Source organism: Natrix helvetica (assembly GCF_964273705.1).
Source record: "Natrix helvetica genome assembly, chromosome: 1".
Lineage (NCBI taxonomy): Eukaryota > Metazoa > Chordata > Lepidosauria > Squamata > Natricidae > Natrix > Natrix helvetica.
The window spans coordinates 160,204,513-160,223,598 of NC_138548.1; the positions used below are offsets into that span (position 1 = coordinate 160,204,513).

Sequence of the window (19,086 nt, forward strand, 5' to 3'; positions counted from 1 at the left end):
GTTTTGTTCTGTATATTCTAATGTCTCTCAAAGCGTTGCATTGTGACTCAAGGCTATCAACTACAGCTTGACTTTTTCTATGAAAAAAATATATAGTTGAAGTTTGCTTTATGTATATGTATATGTATATATATGTGTGTGTGCACAAAGTTTGTACAAGCATTCAGTACAAACTTAAGTCCAAATAGTAAATCTTTTTCCTTTTTATATAGAATTAAAAATATTCCTTTTCAGGTAGAAAGCACTGGTATGTTTTCATGTAATTTTAATATGGTATAATTATTCTGAATCTATATTTCAGTTGATTTTGAAAATCACAAGGGAACTCTGAATACTGGTTCTTAGATAAATTAGGGCAAATGTGATGTGGAGAATAAAATTATACTACTCCATTCATCTGTGAAGTTTGTAAGATGTTGTGCAAGGCAGTTTCTCTCCAATTTTAGGCCACACAAAATATTAATGAACAGCAAATGCTCATATCAAGCAGCATGGCCTTCAAGTTTTTGCAGTTTCTATACTCTTAATCTCAGTACTTTACAGTGGAATCATATGCACATCAAATCCATAAAGTCAAGTTTTATTGATTTATGTATGTCATTTTTTTTACTATTTGAACATGTGATACACTGGACCAGCTCCAGAGAATGAGTAGATTCCATTGTTTCAGCACAATCAAACACATATCTATTTTAAAACATCTCATGTATTCCGTGTTACTTATTCTCAGTGTATAAAAATATGTATACAATTCCAGGTGAATTCATATTTTTATGATTTTTGAGAGCTCTTTTTCACAAATATTCTTTTGAGCCTTACTGCCACATTCTGGTCCTCAAAGCCTACATTTTAGAAAATTCTTAATGAACAACTTGGTTGAACCTGGGTGTGGAATGAAACAGACTTAAAAGGGAAACATTTATTAAAAAAACTGAAGGTTAAGATTCTTATTAGAAGAAGGAGGGCTCCTGTTCCACTCTTTACATGAATTGTCAGGAACGGTCTCTGGTTCTTGAACACTCCTTGGCAGAAGCCTCCTTTCATCCTAAGAATCAACCCGCTCGAAACCTTTACCAAAATCTGAATAGAAATTGTGCATGCTCATTCGGCAGTTCACCCCAATAATCCCTTGTATACAGTTCTGAGGTGAAGCGCACATGTAATATTACCCACCCCTTCAAATAAAGCAGCTCTCAACATGTTTTGTTTCATGCTGCCATCATGTGGCCATTTAATGCCTCATATACAAGAAAACGTTTCCTAGTAAGATGGTGACAGGGAAGAATTCTAACGCAAACCTTGAATTATTCTTTGCATGACTCAGCCATTACCCCAAGAAGGAAAGCAAAAAAGTCAAGATGATGGCCAAGCCATCAGTATCCTAACCTTTTTTTTGCACGTGACACAACGGACAATAAAAAAAGAAGGTAGGGCTTTAATTACCCATATTTTTCGGAGTATAAGACGCACCAAGATTTTGAAGAGTCAAGTTTTTTAAAAAAGTTTTTGCACTCTGCAGACCTCCCAAAAATGGCCCATTTTTCGGTTTTTTGTTTTTTTTTAAAGATCATGAATAGCCTTTAGGAGGCTTGTAGAGTGCTCCTGGGCAGTGCCCCCACCCCCCCAAAAAAAAACAAGCAAAAAATGTTTTTCGCAAAAACGGACTCTTTTTTTGTAAACAAAAAGGGCATGCATAGCCTTTAGGAGGTTTATAGAGTGCTCCTGGGGGCTGGGGGGGGAGCAAAATTGAGCAAAAACCAGTCCATTTTTCACTCATTTCTGTCCTCCCCAGCCCCCAGGAGCACTCTATAAGCCTCCTAATGGCTCTGCATGGCCATTTTGGTGAAGGGGGTGGGGTTTCAGGAGGCAAAAAATGCTGTATTCAGTGTATAAGATGCATCCAGATTTTCAGCCTCTTTTTTGAGGGAAAAAGGTGTGTCTTATACTCCGAAAAATATGGTGTTTGTCTGTGGCCACTTTATTTTTTACTTTTTTTGATCCTTTGCAAATACTCCTGGAATTACTGTTCTTCTTCCCTTTGAGCAAGGTTTTTAAGCAAACAGCCCTCATGGCCACAGCACCACTTTCTTAAGCCCTTCCATCAGTGGCGGGTTCCTACCACTTCAGACCGGTTCAGCCGAACCGGTAGTGATTTGGCGGCCTGGGTCTCTAGAATCGGCAGTGACCCAGGCCTGCCACACCCTTGAACCAGTTCTCCCGGCAGCATCATAGGCGGTGCCATCTTGTTTTTTGCTTCTGTGCATTCACAGAGCAATTTTTCTTGCACTGCGCATGCACGCTCAGCGTATGGCCATGAGCAAACCGGCAATAGCGACTGCCGGAACCCACCCCTGCCTTCCATTAATAAGCATAAAGCTGTTTTGAAGCCAGCCAAATGTTAGTTGCATTCCACCCTAAAAGAACAAAAAAAAATTGATCTGATTATTCCACCAGGACTACCTTAAAGGGGTGGGGCTACTATGAAGTTGCCGTTGGAAAGTATAAAATGTAACTTTAAATCAGTTTATAGAAGAATATCGAATATCAGACTGTATTTGAGCCTTGAAACATTAATGGTGCAGAATTATTAGTGCTCACTAATTAATGTCTTACAGAGCATAGGTAGCTCTATAAAAATCCAGTGAATATTGAACTGAATACGATTTTTCCTCCATATCGAAATGTTCTTCCCTGGTTGCCTGTCCTTTTTGTTTCTGGCCTGGTCAACTTATTTGCATTCTGGTGTTATACTGGCCACCAACATTTTGCTGCAACTACTTGACTTTACTTTTAATAAAAGAGGTAACAACTTGTTTCCATCTTTCATTTCTGTAAAAATCCATATATAAAGCCAAAATACATTGCGGATGTGATAATTTTCATGAAGTGTTTTCCAGTATGTTTTCCTTAACTATTAATACATTATTCAGCATGCTTATTATGTGCACTATTTTAACCAACTGTGTATTTATGACCATGAGTAATCCTCCAGAATGGACGAAGAATGTAGAGTAAGTCAAATTTTATTTCCATTCAACATGTTAACAAAGCCAGAAACCGTGTTTTTATATGCAGTAATCAAGTGACTTATTCTAATGGCAAGCAAACTTCAATAATGAGTTTCATAACATTGTTTTTTACAAATTATGCCAACTGTCCTAGATTACAGTATTTAGTGCCCTTTAAGATTAGGCATGGAAAATGTGATGTAAACTGGGCCTGAAACCAAGACCAATGTTCTATACCAGGAGTGTCAAAGTCAATTTCATTGAGGGCCATATCAGGGTTGTGTTTGACCTTGGGGGTGGGAGTGGCCAGGGTGGGTGTGGCCCGCTCAACATCTCTTCTGTTGGGGGCACCTGTGGTGGCCTGGGCGCTCTGCCAGTGAAAATGAGCTCCCGAGTTGTTTTCGACTGCCACGGCCTCCTGCAACCCTCTGCCATCGAAAACAGAACTCGGGATATGCGGCCCTCCTGAGCTCCATTTTCGCTGGCAGAGCACTGCTGGCCAGTCTTGTTTCCAGGGTGGCCCTGTGGGCCATATCTAAGTACCCCACGGACTGGATCTGGCCCCTGGGCCTTGAGTTTGACACCCCTGTTCTAATCCACGCGTGTCAAACTCGCTGTGTCATGTTGCGTCACATGACATTTCACAATGTTTATTTCCTTCACGAAGCTGGGGTGGGCGTGACGCATCCGGCCCACAGCCTGCCAGTTTGGTACTCCGTTCTATACAGTGAATTACAGCGCACTACCTTCATTTCAAGTACTTCCATTGGCATAATTCTCACCAGTGGAGATATATGTATTTTCTATAATCTGCAAGTTTATATTTACTTCCCTATAGCTTTTATATATATCCTTGAAAATTGGATTTTAATTCCTCGCAACTTCCTTCTGGTTTGAAATGTAACATAAAATGGAACTGTTGCTCCCATCTGCTTTTTTCCCTTTTGAATTATCACCAAGCCATTCCTTTATTCCCAGGAACAGAATTGTTTGCTATTTTAAATTTCTGGCATTGTCTCCATTTTAATTTTTTATTGGTACCTTTGAAAGTGTTGTATATATAATTGTTATAATTAACAATGGTTTTCCTTTAATTCTTGTGCTAAAATTTTCCTCAGATACACGTTCACTGGGATTTATACCTTTGAATCACTAATAAAAATTCTTGCAAGGGGCTTCTGTTTAGAAGGTTTCACATTCCTCCGGGATCCCTGGAATTGGTTGGATTTCACAGTTATAACATTCGCGTAAGTGTTTCATTGTGTTCTGATTATTTCTCTTTTGAAGAATTTAATAGGGAGTGATCTCAGGAGAAAGGTTTATCCAAGAAGGAAAAGTATTTTGAAAGGTTTCTGTAACAATAAATCTAATCTCTCTTATTCATGTTATTTATTTTTTTAGCATGTCAGAAGCAGTCTGGATTATAGAGGCAAAGTAGCATGTTTGGCCACTTGCTTATAATAAATGAATACACTTCTGAAATTCCCAAATTAATTTTCACAAATAAAATATAATGTGATTGGTGCATTGACTTATTTAATTTGAAGGTCAGGAAAGCATATTAGTAAATACAAGGCAATTGCAACAAAGAGAGACAAGGTGTTAATTAAAGAACCCCCCAGCAAGTAGCCTAAGCTCTGCCTCAATTCTGAATAACTGTGGTTTAATTCTACAGGTATGTAACAGAATTTGTAAACCTAGGCAATGTTTCAGCTCTTCGAACTTTCAGAGTATTGAGAGCTTTGAAAACTATTTCTGTAATTCCAGGTAAGGAGTGGCTTGACGAAGTGCCAGGCCCCTGGTATTTCCAGCTGTTTTTTGTGTGCTGTCATTGTGTTTGTGTGTGAACTCCCCTATTACAGATATGTGACAGAGTTTGTGGACCTGGGTAATGTCTCAGCGTTGAGAACATTCAGAGTTCTCCGGGCATTGAAAACAATATCAGTCATTCCAGGTGAGAGCTAGGTTAAAACCAGAGGCTGACTTTTTAGAACTCCATGGAAGATAAAAATCACCTTTTTAGGCATAAGCCATGTTGCTCACTGCACAGTAGAAGCAAAAATAAAAAGCAAGAATCGAAAACATTGCTTTCAGTCTAATGTGATTCTTTGCTTTTTAAATATTACAGCTTTAAGTTTTGTTTCCAGTCCAGCCTTTGTGTTTTAACACATTCTTGCATGAGACATTTGCAGTAGGTGGCTATACAATTTGCATCTTATGACATCAAGCTTTCCACTTTTAAATCAAAGGCCAATTTAGTGAGGCTTTCATGTTGATGCAAATGTTATCATTTTTTGCAGGCACTTGAGACAATCTTGCAATCTGTTGTTTATATACTTTTTTTAAAAAATGCAATGTGTTAAATATGCAGAACACGAAATATAGCATGGGCCATGCATGGGGATTTCCTAGAAGTTGTCTGTCTTTTCCAAACCATCACCTGTTTTATACTATAAGATTTAATCCAGTATCATTCAAATAGCCTACCATATCATACGCATTTATGAATAAACAGAAACTGAGGCACATTGTTGAATCCTTTATAAAGTGATCTCACAATAATGGTTTGGGCAAGAAACACAGCAAGTGAAAATAATGTGCTTTTCCATAGAGATATAGCATGGATAGCAAAATCATATTTTTTGCTTAGGCCAAGTGTTCCTCTGATTACGTACAATGTATATTTATCTATAAATATAAATCTATTTTATTTGTATATAAAATTTGAGATCAGCATATACTTAACAGCTTCTCATTCATGTTCATAGGCAATCAGGCTTTTCATGAAACTAGTCACAAAGACAATTCATTATATTGCCATACTGCATGAAAAATTACTTGAATCAATGCATTCTTAAGAAGTCTTGAAAACTATATCAAAACTGCTTTTTTTTTTTTCTTGGCTTGCAGGCCTGAAGACAATTGTAGGGGCCCTCATTCAATCTGTGAAGAAGCTCTCAGATGTCATGATCTTGACCGTGTTTTGTCTGAGTGTATTTGCACTAATAGGGCTCCAACTTTTCATGGGGAACCTGAGGCATAAATGCCTGCTTTGGCCACCGGACAATTCTACTTTTACAATAAACATCGTTTCCTATTTCAATAGCTCAATGGGAGAAAACGGTACCTTTGTAAATACGACAGTGACCACTTTTAACTGGGAAGAATATGTCCGTGATGACAGTAAGAACTAGAGATTTATTTTATTTATTTATAAAATTTATTGGCCGCCCATCTTACCAATAGGGTAATGCTGGGCAGCTTACAGTTACATCTTAGTTAAAAAATAGAATGTTAAAACCAAACCTTAAAACTTACATATTCTTTATGTTTTAACCTCTCTTCCAAAAGTTTTCCTTAGCAGAAATGGTGCATTGTAAGCAAATGCTATAGTTGGTTTGTTATGTTAATTCTGTTTCCAACCCAAGGAATATTGGTTTTGCTCTTTTCTACTACAGGTAGACTTATGACCACAATTGAGCTCAAAATTTCTGTTGCTAAGCGAGACATTTGTTAAATGAATTCTGTCCCATTTTACGACCTTTCTTGGCACACTTGTTAGGTGAATCACTGCAATTGTTAAGTTAGTAAATAGTTGTTAAGTAAATCTGGCTTCTCCATTGCTGGTCTCCATGGCTTGTGAAAAAGTTGCAAAAAGTGATCATATGATCCCAACCATCATATATATGAGTCAGTTGCCAAGCGTCTGAATTCTGATCATGTCACCGTGGAGATGCTGCAACCGTTATACGTGTGAAAGCGGTCATAAGTCACTTTTTTCAGTGCCGTTGTAACTTCAAGCAGTCACTAATTGAACTGTTTTAAGTTGAGGACTACCTGTATTAGTGAGAATATTAAGAAAATATGTTAAATTGTGGTTTAAATTGTGACAAATTGCATTTTGTATCTTCTTATATTGTGGATGACTTAAAAAAAAATAGGGAGACATTCCAGAAAGATTGCCATATGAGTTTAATAAAGCATAAACACAAAAGTGTGATTTGGGAGCCTTTAAAAGGCCTTTCCTTTTTGCTGATTTTGCTGAAATACTATCCAGCCATTCTTCGATGTGCAATAAGTGATGCCAGCATGATATTCCTGACATCATGGCTATTGTGCTTCTCTTGCTTCTGCTCCCAGTCAATTAGATCTTCCTCCCAAAATGGGAAGAAACCACGTGAGTTGGGAAACCACTGTCTCTCCAAGGGGGAAAATCTAATTGCTAGAAAACTTCTACTCACTCTGACATCCAGCCAAAAGCGAAATGTTGAGATTGGAGATGGGGGGGCGAGGAGGACATCCTTCAATGAGCCAATTGAAGGTCACCGGCTTCCCTTAGGACCCAGGATGTTTCTTCATATGAGGGCTTGTTCCATTTTTCCAGTGATAAAAACAAATTTGATCTGGCTTTAACTGGCCTCTATGACCATCTAGCACTGAATACAGATAATGAGTAGGCCACTTTGATATGAGGATGAGGAGGGCATGTGGGAGGCCACTTCCAGTCTGTTCATTTCTCTGAAAATTAAGGGTGGCAAAGCCTAATGGTTTTTGTACACGTTAAGGTTATCCTTGGATGACATCAGAATACAGGAAAACATTTATGCAGCTACTGCAAACACTCATCAGCTACCAATGTCTTGAAGGCATCATTATACACAGGGAGGAAAAAAGGTTGCCAGGGGGGGAAAATTGGCATAATTAGATGCAATTGAAAAATATCTAAAGATTTACAGATTTGTTCTGACATGTAGATGGACACCAAGTCCAGCAGATGCAAAAATGAAAAAGGCTCCGGTGTGACCTTTTTAGACATTGCTGGCAGTTGTAGCATTAGTGGGTTCTGCATTGAACAAACAGATCAGACTTTAGGCACATAGAAATTAATGGACACAGGTTTGACAACAGGACTCAAAACAAGGAGAAAGTAATCTCAGAGCATATTAAACTCCCAGGATATTGATTATCGATCTCAAGGTTGCTATTTTGGAGCAAAGAAATGATTCTCCATAGAATGAGAGGCTGCTGAATTCCCATATGTCAGGCTGTTGCACAAAGTATTTGCAAACAAATGAGTGTTTAATGCATTACAATTCTTAACTGTAATCTGTTGCACATACAGTCTGCATCTGTATAACCACTCTTCTCCTCTCCCTTGAGTCTTGCTTATTCCAATCTTACATCAGTTTAATCACCCTACGCATCTCATGAAGAGCATTGCAGCTTGTGCCTTTTAATAAAATGTGTTAGCATTTTAGCTTGAAACAGCTAACCTACCAGACTTCATTTTTTTAACTAATAGACTTGCTCAGTATTTCTCCTATAACATTGTTGTAATGTATTTGTTAGTCTTTAGGATTACACAAGTCTGTTTAGCTTATTTGTGCTAACAGTGACTTTTAGTGTAAGTAAATATAGCCAATTCTCTTTCCAAATAGGTCACTTTTACTTCTTGGAAGGACAAAATGATGCTTTGCTGTGTGGCAATGGTTCAGATGCAGGGTAAGAGGATAATCTGTTATATATATATATTGTTATTTATATAATAAATTATTTGTTTGGAAATTGTGAACTGAAATGATGGTAAGGGTAAACAATTTAACTTTTTAAAAACTCTCTGAAGTGTTTCAAATTTGATAATATAAGGGTGGGGCCTTTGCTGCTGAAATATTTGCAGCTAACATTAAGCTGTAAATATTGGAGATGGAAGGAGCTATGAACCATTTCTTCACTTCTCTTTATCAGTCTAACTTTATTTATCTTGAAACTTGGAAACATTTCTAATGTCAAAATAAGCCTCTTCCTTGGTTTCTGGTCTTTAACTGTTATTTAAAGAGATACTGTTCTGGCAGGACTGCATCTTATGATACTGCCTTAAGGGTGTAGCTTAATCAATCAGTAATTTTCCCTAGTTAATATTAAAAACAGACCAGCCTTTCTTAACTTGGTGTCCTCCAATGTTTTGCATTTTAACTAGTTTAATCCTTCATCCCACATTGCCAAATTAAAATCCATCATTTTGGAGGGCATCAAATTGTGGTCAGTCTTTGTGTGTAATTGGTATTTTTGGATGATTTCATAATACATTTTCAAGTGAGTATAATTTTCATTCTATGGAAAATTAACAGGCTGCTTGCTCAAGCCTCAGTCTGTAGTAAAGCATACATTGATTAGGATAATCTTTAAAAATGGCAATTTTTTCCTTTTTCTAGTCAATGCCCAGAAGGATATATGTGTGTAAAAGCTGGTAGAAACCCCAACTATGGCTATACAAGTTTTGATACCTTCAGCTGGGCCTTCTTGTCACTATTTCGGCTGATGACTCAGGACTTCTGGGAAAATCTTTACCAACTGGTGAGGGTCTTTGTAAGCAGGAAGTACCAGTAGTAGCACTGAGGCTGACTGTGTAAAGCAGCATTTTAATATGAGCACCTGAATGAATTGCAAACAAAAGTTTACAACTGTTATGCCACTATGAACTGTTTCTGAAGCATAACAGTTGTATATTCAAATGCTCAAATAAAGAACTTCAAAGTCTCCTTATTTCATTGAGAGTTAAATGTATACAACAAGGTCTTAATTTTCATCACATGAGAGCCATCTAGGCTTTACTTGGCATACTGAGGCCTGCGTTCCAAAATAGGTGGGACTCCAAATTGGTGATCATTTTGAGAGGTTGAAGAGTATGGGAGACAAGGGGTCTGCAATCTTGAGGCATTTTTTCTCTTTTGATGTCCAAATTCTCCACAATGTAAACAAGTACCCAATACCTGTCTCTATCCTCTGTGAATGACCTGCTGGTCAGAAAAGGAATAATGATAGGTTACATGCAGCCAGCACTTTTTGCATCACTGGTATCCAACTTTGGTAATCATTTTGGCATGAACATTGGAGCTCTTGGGTAACAGAGAACCATTCCAACTTCCCTTTCTCAAAGGAATAGCAATAGCACTTAGACTTATATACCGCTTCACAATGCTTTCCAGCCCTCTCTAGGCGGTTTACAGAGTCAGTGCCCCCAACAATTTGGGTCCTCATTTTACCCACCTCAGAAGGATGGAAGGCTGAGTCAACCTTGAACCTGATGAGATTTGAACAGCCAAATTGCAGTCAGCAGTCAGTCAGCAGAAATAGCCTGCAGTACTGCACTCTAACCACTGCACCACCACGGCTCATGGAACTTCATGTTATTAACCCCTATAGCCATAAAGATTGTTGAGATAGGGATTCTCTTACCAGGAAATACCAAGGAAACGAACCCACAATGTCATGGAGTGCTGCAGTCCCTTACCTGATACCAGGAGCTATTACTGGATTGTGGGAGCCTTCCTGTTGGTTTTTCCACCCAAAAGACATTACTTTCAGGGTCAGCAACTTGAAAACTTCAAATGTTCTCATAAGCCCTAATAGCTCTCATAATTCTTATAGCTCTCATAAGAGCAAGGTAACTTGGCTATCTGCAGGGCACCATGTCATCTATTCCTACATTGGCCCTATAAAGAATTCATTTCACAAATCAGATAAAAGTGAAGGGGCAAGATCCTATTCCCTGCCCAGTTAAACGTCCTCCAGATGAACTCCATAATCTTCAGACAGCATCTCATGGATAGCTTTTTTTTAAAGGAAATGGGAAGAAAAGCTCTTAAGTGAGTAAGAGGAAGTGAAATAGAGAACGTTGGCCAGCATCCCACTGCTCTCTACAAAACATAGTTTTTCTGGTAGTTTCAGTGTATTGCCTATGCTCCTACTCACCATACTGCTCAGTGTAGTCCGCAAAATGCCAAACAGGTACATTAGAAGCAACCATAATATTGCGCAAGTACAGAAGTAACAGATGGGCTATATTTATGCAACATCCTTGGCAGGGTCAGGTAGCAAATGCACTCGCTTGAAGGACATGCTGAGTTTGGTTAGTGTTCATCTTCATTGTGGCTTAGCAATTTGGTTATAAGGCGAAGCAAGTTAACACACCCTTCCTAATTTGGTCCCCAGCCAGTAATTTTTGATGTTAGCTTGAAAGACAGCTGAGTGAAGCAAAGGTTGATAATCTATACTTCCATTCCAGATATTACTGAACTTCAATTTTTATTGTTCCCATCATTGGTCACCCTAGCTACTGATGGTAAGAGTTGGAATTAAGTAATGCCTGTAGGGCCATACATTCTTCCCTGCTGTCTTATTGTGCGTGTTGACAGAATTGGAAAAGCCTCAAGTGGAATGTCCCAGTTTTCCTTAATCACTTCTTTATGTTTAAGATAGCGGAAGTACCTCTGTCTCAGTGATGAAGGGAGGTGAATTCCAGCTGTACTAGCTCAGTAGCCCAAATGTGTCTTATCTATGATAGTTACAGCAACTAGGTTTATTTGTAGATTAACATGCAATCTTGTACATAAACTCACACATTTAACCAATAAAGTCTCATAAGATTAGAACACTGTTTGTCTTACGTTCACTCCCTAGACCAGTGTTTCTCAAACTTGGTGACTTTAAGTCCTGTGGACTTCAACTCCCAGAATTCCCCAGCCAGCTATGCTGGCTGGGGGATTCTGGGAGTTGAAGTCCACAGGACTTAAAGTCGCCAAGTTTGAGAAACACTGCCCTAGACTATAAGAAAAAAGGAGGCTAATATATTTGGGAGGATTGTTTTAAAACTATTGCTTCTTTATTTTCTTTTATAGACTCTACGTGCTGCTGGCAAAACGTACATGATCTTTTTTGTCCTGGTGATTTTCTTGGGTTCTTTCTACCTGATCAACTTGATCCTGGCTGTTGTTGCCATGGCTTATGAAGAGCAGAATCAAGCCACCATGGAAGAAGCGGAGCAGAAAGAGGCAGAGTTCCAGCAGATGCTGGAACAGCTGAAAAAACAGCAAGAAGAGGCTCAGGTTACTTAATGAGTGGAACACAACTTTTATGTTTTGTCCTGTACATACAAAAGATTATATGTAAAGTCATGGGTTTATTATATCAAATTTTGTGACTTCCAGCTGTTTGACTCCAGGGTTATGGGGAACTAGAACATTTCAAGATGTCAACATCTAGTAGGCATGAGTATACATATATTCAAAGATGTGTACTGATGACCATCGAAGTAGGAAAAAAGTTACCATGTGTCTTCCTTCTTTTGTGTCCTGCAATATTGAATGATTTGAGGACAGGAAACTAAAAACATGGTGCATCAAGTCTCCAATAGAAATGTACCTATACAAAAATTTAAACTCCTTGTCCTCAAAAATTGTTCTTCCAAAAAAGAAAAGCATTGGACCCTAAATATTACTGGTGCCTTCTCCTTAAAAAGGCACTTCTGTCTTGAGGCAAAATTTCAACTAATAAAGCTAAATGAAACTCTGTTCTTCCTATAGTTTCAGAATGAATAAAATATCCCTCCATCAGAAATAAAATATAGTTAATTTTAACATAGTTAATGAAATTTAGCCACAACCAGGGAGGAAGCTGGAATACACAGAAATCTTGGAGCAAGAGAATTGCATGCATCCCTTCAACCAGAGGTTATTCACCCATGCTTTTTATTCAACTCTTTGCCCAGGAAGGCTGTATTTTTAATGATTCCCCAGTCCTTTGTGCTCAATACTATACTTCTCACTATAGCAAAGATGATACAGCGAACTGAACAACTATCTCTCAATTGAGAGGTAGTGGATGAAAGCAAAGACTGGCATTTCAAGTTTTCCACAAGGCTTTCTAAATTGTAGATCTCTTGGGGGGTTCAGAGCAGCGCCCTTGATGGAAAAAGATTTAGCCTGACATACTGAGGTAAATTTAATGAGATCAAGGCTTCATATTCATTTAAACATGTCGTGTTATTTGACAAGTTCCTTTTTCCTTGAAATGTAGGCTTACTATAATAAGCATCAGTCACCTGTTTTTTTTTAAAAAAAACCTATCAATTAACATATTGGTATGATTTATCTTAAATGTACTTAACTTTCAGGCAGCCGCTTTAGCCGCCGCCGCCGGTGAATCGAGAGAATTTAGTGAAGTTGGTGGTGTAGGTGGGTTCTCGGAGAGTTCTTCAGCAACATCAAAGTTGAGTTCCAAAAGTGCTAAGGAGAGGAAGAACAGGCGGAAAAAGAGAAAACAGAGAGAACAGTCTGAAGGAGATGAAAGAGACGATGAATTTCACAAATCAGAATCAGAGGACAGCATCCGCAGAAAAGGCTTTCGGTTCTCTATTGAAGGGAACAGATTAACCTACGAAAAAAGGTTTTCTTCCCCACACCAGGTATGGAGATTATATGTGGGCTAAGTAAATCTGAAAGCTCAACACACATTTCACTACTGTAGGAGTTTGATCACTTTATGGGCTAAGCCTCAATTAAATCCTAGGTTTCTTATTTCCCTTTTTCTTCTCATGGGTCTTCTTAGTTGGTTACTTTTTGGTAGGTAATTGTGCAGAATTAGAATTCATTTCTATGTTTTATATCAATCTCTGTGCAAGCCTCAAGAAAAAAAAAAACTTACTGAGTAAATTGTAAAGCAATTCTTTGAGGTACGTCTTAAGTGAGAAGAATATGCCTCAATCTCCTGTCAATTTTTGCCATTCTTGTTCGTGTTCCTCTAGCCTTATTTCCTGCTTGTTTAAAAGAAGAGAATAGCAAGACAGCAGCTGCAAAGAGAAGGAACAGTGAATGCTAGAGAGCTCCAGGAATGACCAGTGGCCTCTTAAAAGGGGTGGGGGGCTTGGCTGGTTCAACAAAATACCAACCATTGGTTTGCACAATAAAGCAAATGCCAAGAAGAGGCAAGCAAGGATAAGTCAGGGTTTTACTAATTTTATTTTTCACATTTCTGAACCGCCCATCTCCCTCAAAGAAGGATCCATTATGATTTATTATATATAGAATGTAAAGCCAAGAGAAATAGTGGCACTAATTTAGAAAATATTTAATAAATATTTATTTGATATTTAAAAAATAAAAATGGATGTTGTTCCTGTACTCTTGAAAGTCCCCAAAATATCTGTGTTCATTCATTTCCTTATACTTAAAGAAGGATCTTTAATTTTCCCATCGTCTTTTAACCTGTTTATGGATGTTTCTGATCTTGCATTCCCTTACAGTCTTTGCTGAGCATCCGCGGATCGCTGTTTTCCCCCAGGCGCAGCAGCAAAACGAGCCTCTTCAGCTTCAGAGGCCGAGCAAAGGATCTTGGATCAGAGAATGATTTTGCTGACGATGAGCACAGCACTTTTGAAGACAACGAGAGTAGGAGAGATTCCCTCTTTGTTCCTCACCGGCACAGTGAGCGTCGCAACAGTACCATCAGTCAGGCCAGCCGATCATCTAGGGTGATGCCTATCCTTCCAGCAAATGGGAAGATGCACAGCACTGTGGACTGCAATGGGGTGGTTTCCTTAGTCGGTGGGCCTCCTCCTCTTATGTCACCCACTGGGCAGCTTCTTCCTGAGGTAATAAGAGATCTGAACAACTATCATTGGCTCAAGGACTGTGCCAAACTTTGCCTAGCATGTGAAGAAGTTCGGCTAATTTTGACAGGGAGGTGCTTTCGGGAATTTTAAGGGATGGAATGGGTTCTTTATGTACCAGCAATGCTTAAGGCATTCATTTGGTCTGTTAAATTAAAGAGCCGAGGTGGCGCAGTGGTTAGAGTGCAGTACTGCAGGCTACTTCAGCTGACTGCTAGCTGCAGTTCAGCAGTTCACATCTCACCAGGCTCAAGGTTGACTCAGCCTTCCATCCGTTCGAGGTGGGTAAAATGAGGACCCAGAGTGTTGGGGGAAATAGGCTGCCTCTGTAAACCAGTTAGAGAGGGCTGTAAAAACACTATGAAGCGGTATGTAAGTCTAAGTGCTATTGCTATTGCTAAATTCCTCCAAGCCTGCAAAAAAGCAGAAAAGGGATCAGAAATCCCAAAAGGGTTGGTGGTAGATTTCTGCAATGGACAAAACAGCATTGATTTGAAACTTAAATTCAGATCTACATGTACTTTGGCATCATAGCATAACTAGAAATGCACTTGGCTGCTATACTAGCAGAGTATAGTACAGAACTCAGAGAATTTTCTTTCAGCTTTTTGAAAAGAGTCATATCATCCCAGGTAATTCCAGCTGTGTTCTGTCAACACTGGGTGGTTACAGGTGTTCTGCTTCTGCCAATGAGGTTTTGTGTGGATATACTTCTACTGTTTTTATTACTTTGGGGAAAAGGAATACTGTTTGCCTATTATATTCCGCCAGGAGTGGGTTGCTGCCAACCTTACTTCCGGTTCGCAACACATGTGCCACATGTGCATGCATGCGCCAGATGTGCGCTGTGCGCATGTGCACTCTTCAATGTAAATTGTTATGTGCAAAACAATGTACAGTGAACTGCGCATGTGCAGTCACTAAAATCCAAAATGGCAGCAGCCAAGTAGCAGCGAGGGAACTGGTTTGGGGGCGTGGCAGACCTGGGCCGCTGCCGGTTCTGCGACCCAGGCCTGAATACCACTACTGGTTTGGCCAAACCAGGCCAAACCGGCAGCAACCCACCTCTGCATTCCACCTCCTCTTTCATTCTGGGTGTTGCCATCTCTAAGGACAGGACTTAATTTGTCAATACTGCCATTTTCTTGCAGTCCTAGTTTACCTGGAGGTTGTTATCAATCTCCGTGTCTAACATCCCCCCACACTCAGGGTTTAATGCTTTTTCAGAGGACTGCCAGATTCACATTCAGAAATAGCCCAAGTGACAAAGCCAAGCCCAGAGCAGCTGCAAACTATTAGGCAATTTGATTGGTAGCTCAATGTCCTTTTCCAGGCCCCTCCTTAATCCTGCCCTGCTCCACTTTAGGGGGAATGGTTGCTGATAGCTTCTGTACTGGAAAACAGTGTTTGGTAGGATGGGAAATGAAGGTTGGGAAATTGACCAATTGCTTTCCTAAATTCATCAAAACAGTAAGAGCAACATTTATCACCAGCCATTTTACTTTGCCAAAATAGAGCTTGACAATTGAGACAGCAAATTTTATTCAGGTGTAACTTTTCTGGCAACTCAGAGGCTGGTGATTAGTTCCTTAATGTGGCCATCTGACTGGGCATATAGACTGAGGAGATTGAAAGCATGTAGTTTAAATAGAGGAATTTTGTTCCATTGTGTTCCTGTTCAATTTTTCAACCCGTTGTAAGCACAACTTGGGACACTGTGTTAACATGAGCAGTGCTTCAGCAGTTTGTCATGTAACTAAATCAAAGAAACATTCACATGTAAGGGCAACGGAGAACTAGAACTCTCTTGAAGTGAGATTAAGACATTCCATATTTCTCCCTAAAGGATACCAGTCAGTAGCCATCTTTGTTTTTAATCCAGAAGAACATCCCTGTTGTTGTTGATGATGATGATGCATTGCTCTGATGGGAATGTTCTCATTTTTTAAAAAAAATGTTCCTAAAGACAGAAAATTAGGCTGAGAATACTGTATTTAACTCAAGGGCAGTGTCAGAGCAATGTGGCTTCTTCATAAAGTGTCATTCCAACTGCTTCTGTTTTTTTAAAAAAAAAATGAAAATCCAGGCTGCACAAATTCAAATGGCCACTAAATGGCAGCAAAAATGCAGAAAAGGGACCCTTTGCTGCCATGTCCAGATTGTGCAGATTTATACAAAGTAGATCTACCGGGTAGTAGCTCTAGGCATTAGCAACAGTTGCTAGAAAGGATAATGATGCTGACCAATGAGCTTCATACCAGACTTTTGTTTTTCTGCTCTGAAAAAAGCCTCTCCTCATTTTCATGCTATAAAAACAGGATGGAGACATGAAAGGGGGGAAATTATAAGCCTAGTGCACAATAAATTTGAGCATTATAAATGGATGTTGATGTAACTTTTTATTTGTATGCAAATATAATTAACTAAACCCTTAAAGTCCTTAGATAAATCCTTAAGGCATCTTTAAATGGATTGCTTCCTTAATTAGGAATACTTGAGCTGAAGGAATCCAGATGACAGATGGCTACAGAGAGTTAATATTTTCGGTAACTACTTCTGGGGAAACTTTTGCAAACAAGAACTGAGCCAAGACACCAAGCTTGATAATAGAAATGATTGTTCAAGCCAAATTATCTCTGACTCACTTTTTATGTGCGGAAAATGTATCCAATAATTGAATATTGCCACCTTTAGTATTCTGTTCGGTTCTGTTTAGTAGTCTATTTCTACAAGTCAAAAAATAACTATAGTCTTCCAATTCATAAATCCTATACTTTCAGGGTACCACCACAGAAACAGAACTAAGAAAAAGACGCTCCAGTTCCTATCACATGTCAATGGATTTTCTCTCGGATCCTACTGCAAGGCAAAGAGCAATGAGTATAGCTAGCATACTTACCAACACAATGGAAGGTAAGCATCCCATGTAAACAACGCTTCTAAAATTCAGAGGGCAAAAGCTGAAACAAACATTTTCATATTCATTAATTTAAATGTTATTAATTTGTTGGTGGCTGTTGATTTTTGTTTTCCCAATATAAACTCTTTCTTTATTACCAGTACAGCATAATGTTAAGACCTAAAAAAAATCTAATAAAGACACCAGATTTGTTCTTCTAGGAGATAATTTTAAATATTCTAATCTTTTGGATTGTTTAGTTCAAAGAGCCACTCAAATGGAGCAGAACAGTGCTTCTTTTCTGCTTTCAGTTTTCTCTGTTTAACTCTGATTTTCATGCTGCAACAATTTCTTCAGATAAAACAGGGTTCTAATTAGATCTTGCCTACTCCAGTTTTTCATAATGTTCAAATGCAAACGTAACAGCAAAGCACAGGTTAACGCGAATATAAATATGATTTGCAAAGCAGCTTCAACTATTTCTGTGATTTGACACAGATTCAGGCATAACACCATCCATGGGTTGGGTATGTGGTGTCAGATCAGAGTGCAGTCCTATTTCCTAAATGCCAATTGAAAATCTTAGCTACAGTTGGCCTTTTGCCAGAAATGATGTGTCTTGTCTCAACAAAGATGCATGCAATTTACCTTGATAAGGGGGTTCCTGTTGCCTCATCACTTCAGTGTAATTTTTTACCTCTTCCTCCTCTTTGCCTCATCTTGCACTTGCAAAAACTAGAAGAGGGGTCAGGATAGATAGATAAAAGCACCTCTGACACTTCCATGTACAGAATCCTCTTTCATAGTCTGAAAGTGCCAGAGAAAGTTGCAGGAGTCCTGGAGGAAGCTGTAGAAAAAAAATCTTCTGGTGGACTTTATAGAAGTAATGCAGCCATTTTGCTGCACTGTTACAAATAAGGTGGAGCTGTTTCATGAAAGAACTTTGGATGGATTCTCCTCTCAGAACTTTGTCAAAACAAGGCATCTCTCTACCCTAAATTATACTCAAGCAAGTCATGGTTATGTGGCCACCAGAAGAGAGGAAGACAGAGGAAGATCCCTTGTCCCCACTGCACACCAAAGAAAAATATTGCTAACATGCCTCTTCTTTCAATCCATGTTTACTAAAGAATAGTTGTTTGCATTTTTCTGGCCATTTGTAAAAAAATAAAATGAGCCCTTGGTCCATAGGGAAGCTGTTCCTAGAATCCTCGTTCGTGCTGGTTTCTTAATGTATGTGTTGAATGGAAAAATTGGGTAGCTTTTTGAACGTTTCTCTTTCCGTATGCTTTCTTTTCACTCTTTCTAGAACTTGAGGAATCCAGACAGAAGTGCCCTCCCTGCTGGTACAAATTTGCTAACATGTGCTTAATCTGGGATTGCTGGGCTCCATGGCTGAAAATAAAGCATATTGTTAATTTGATTGTGATGGATCCGTTTGTGGACCTTGCTATTACCATCTGCATTGTTTTAAATACTTTGTTTATGGCAATGGAACATTACCCGATGACTCAACAGTTTAATAATGTGCTCTCCGTTGGAAACTTGGTAAGTCTTCCGCAGTCCCATAAGAGAGCAAAGAATTATATTTATTGGACAGATTGTTGAATGTTTGGACTCTGCTTAGATCTAGCTTAAGTCATTCAATGGGGTTCCATTCAAATCAATATACCAAGACTGAAATCCGATTGATTTTAATACTAATAATATTTTTAATTCTAGATATGAAACTG

General features: G+C 38.8%; 1 protein-coding gene across 5 annotated transcripts in view; it reads left to right on the forward strand.

The window, feature by feature from the left end:
* LOC309383948 (sodium channel protein type 2 subunit alpha) overlaps positions 1-19,086 on the forward strand; it is a 91,514-nt gene that overhangs the window by 38,086 nt on the left and 34,342 nt on the right. Inside the window, exons 4-14 of one of the 5 annotated variants that reach the window (XM_081937035.1) lie at positions 2,921-3,011; positions 4,127-4,255; positions 4,684-4,775; positions 5,919-6,191; positions 8,447-8,510; positions 9,221-9,362; positions 11,687-11,893; positions 12,961-13,251; positions 14,089-14,436; positions 17,235-17,367; positions 18,663-18,901. In XM_081937035.1, the coding sequence (XP_081793161.1) occupies positions 2,921-3,011; positions 4,127-4,255; positions 4,684-4,775; positions 5,919-6,191; positions 8,447-8,510; positions 9,221-9,362; positions 11,687-11,893; positions 12,961-13,251; positions 14,089-14,436; positions 17,235-17,367; positions 18,663-18,901 (2,009 nt within the window). Of the gene's footprint in view, positions 1-2,920; positions 3,012-4,126; positions 4,256-4,683; positions 4,776-4,870; positions 4,963-5,918; positions 6,192-8,306; positions 8,511-9,220; positions 9,363-10,694; positions 10,797-10,993; positions 11,131-11,686; positions 11,894-12,960; positions 13,252-14,088; positions 14,437-17,234; positions 17,368-18,662; positions 18,902-19,086 lie in introns of those variants that run through there. The other 4 variants (XM_081937036.1, XM_081937038.1, XM_081937039.1 and 1 more) reach the window with 4 other exon arrangements.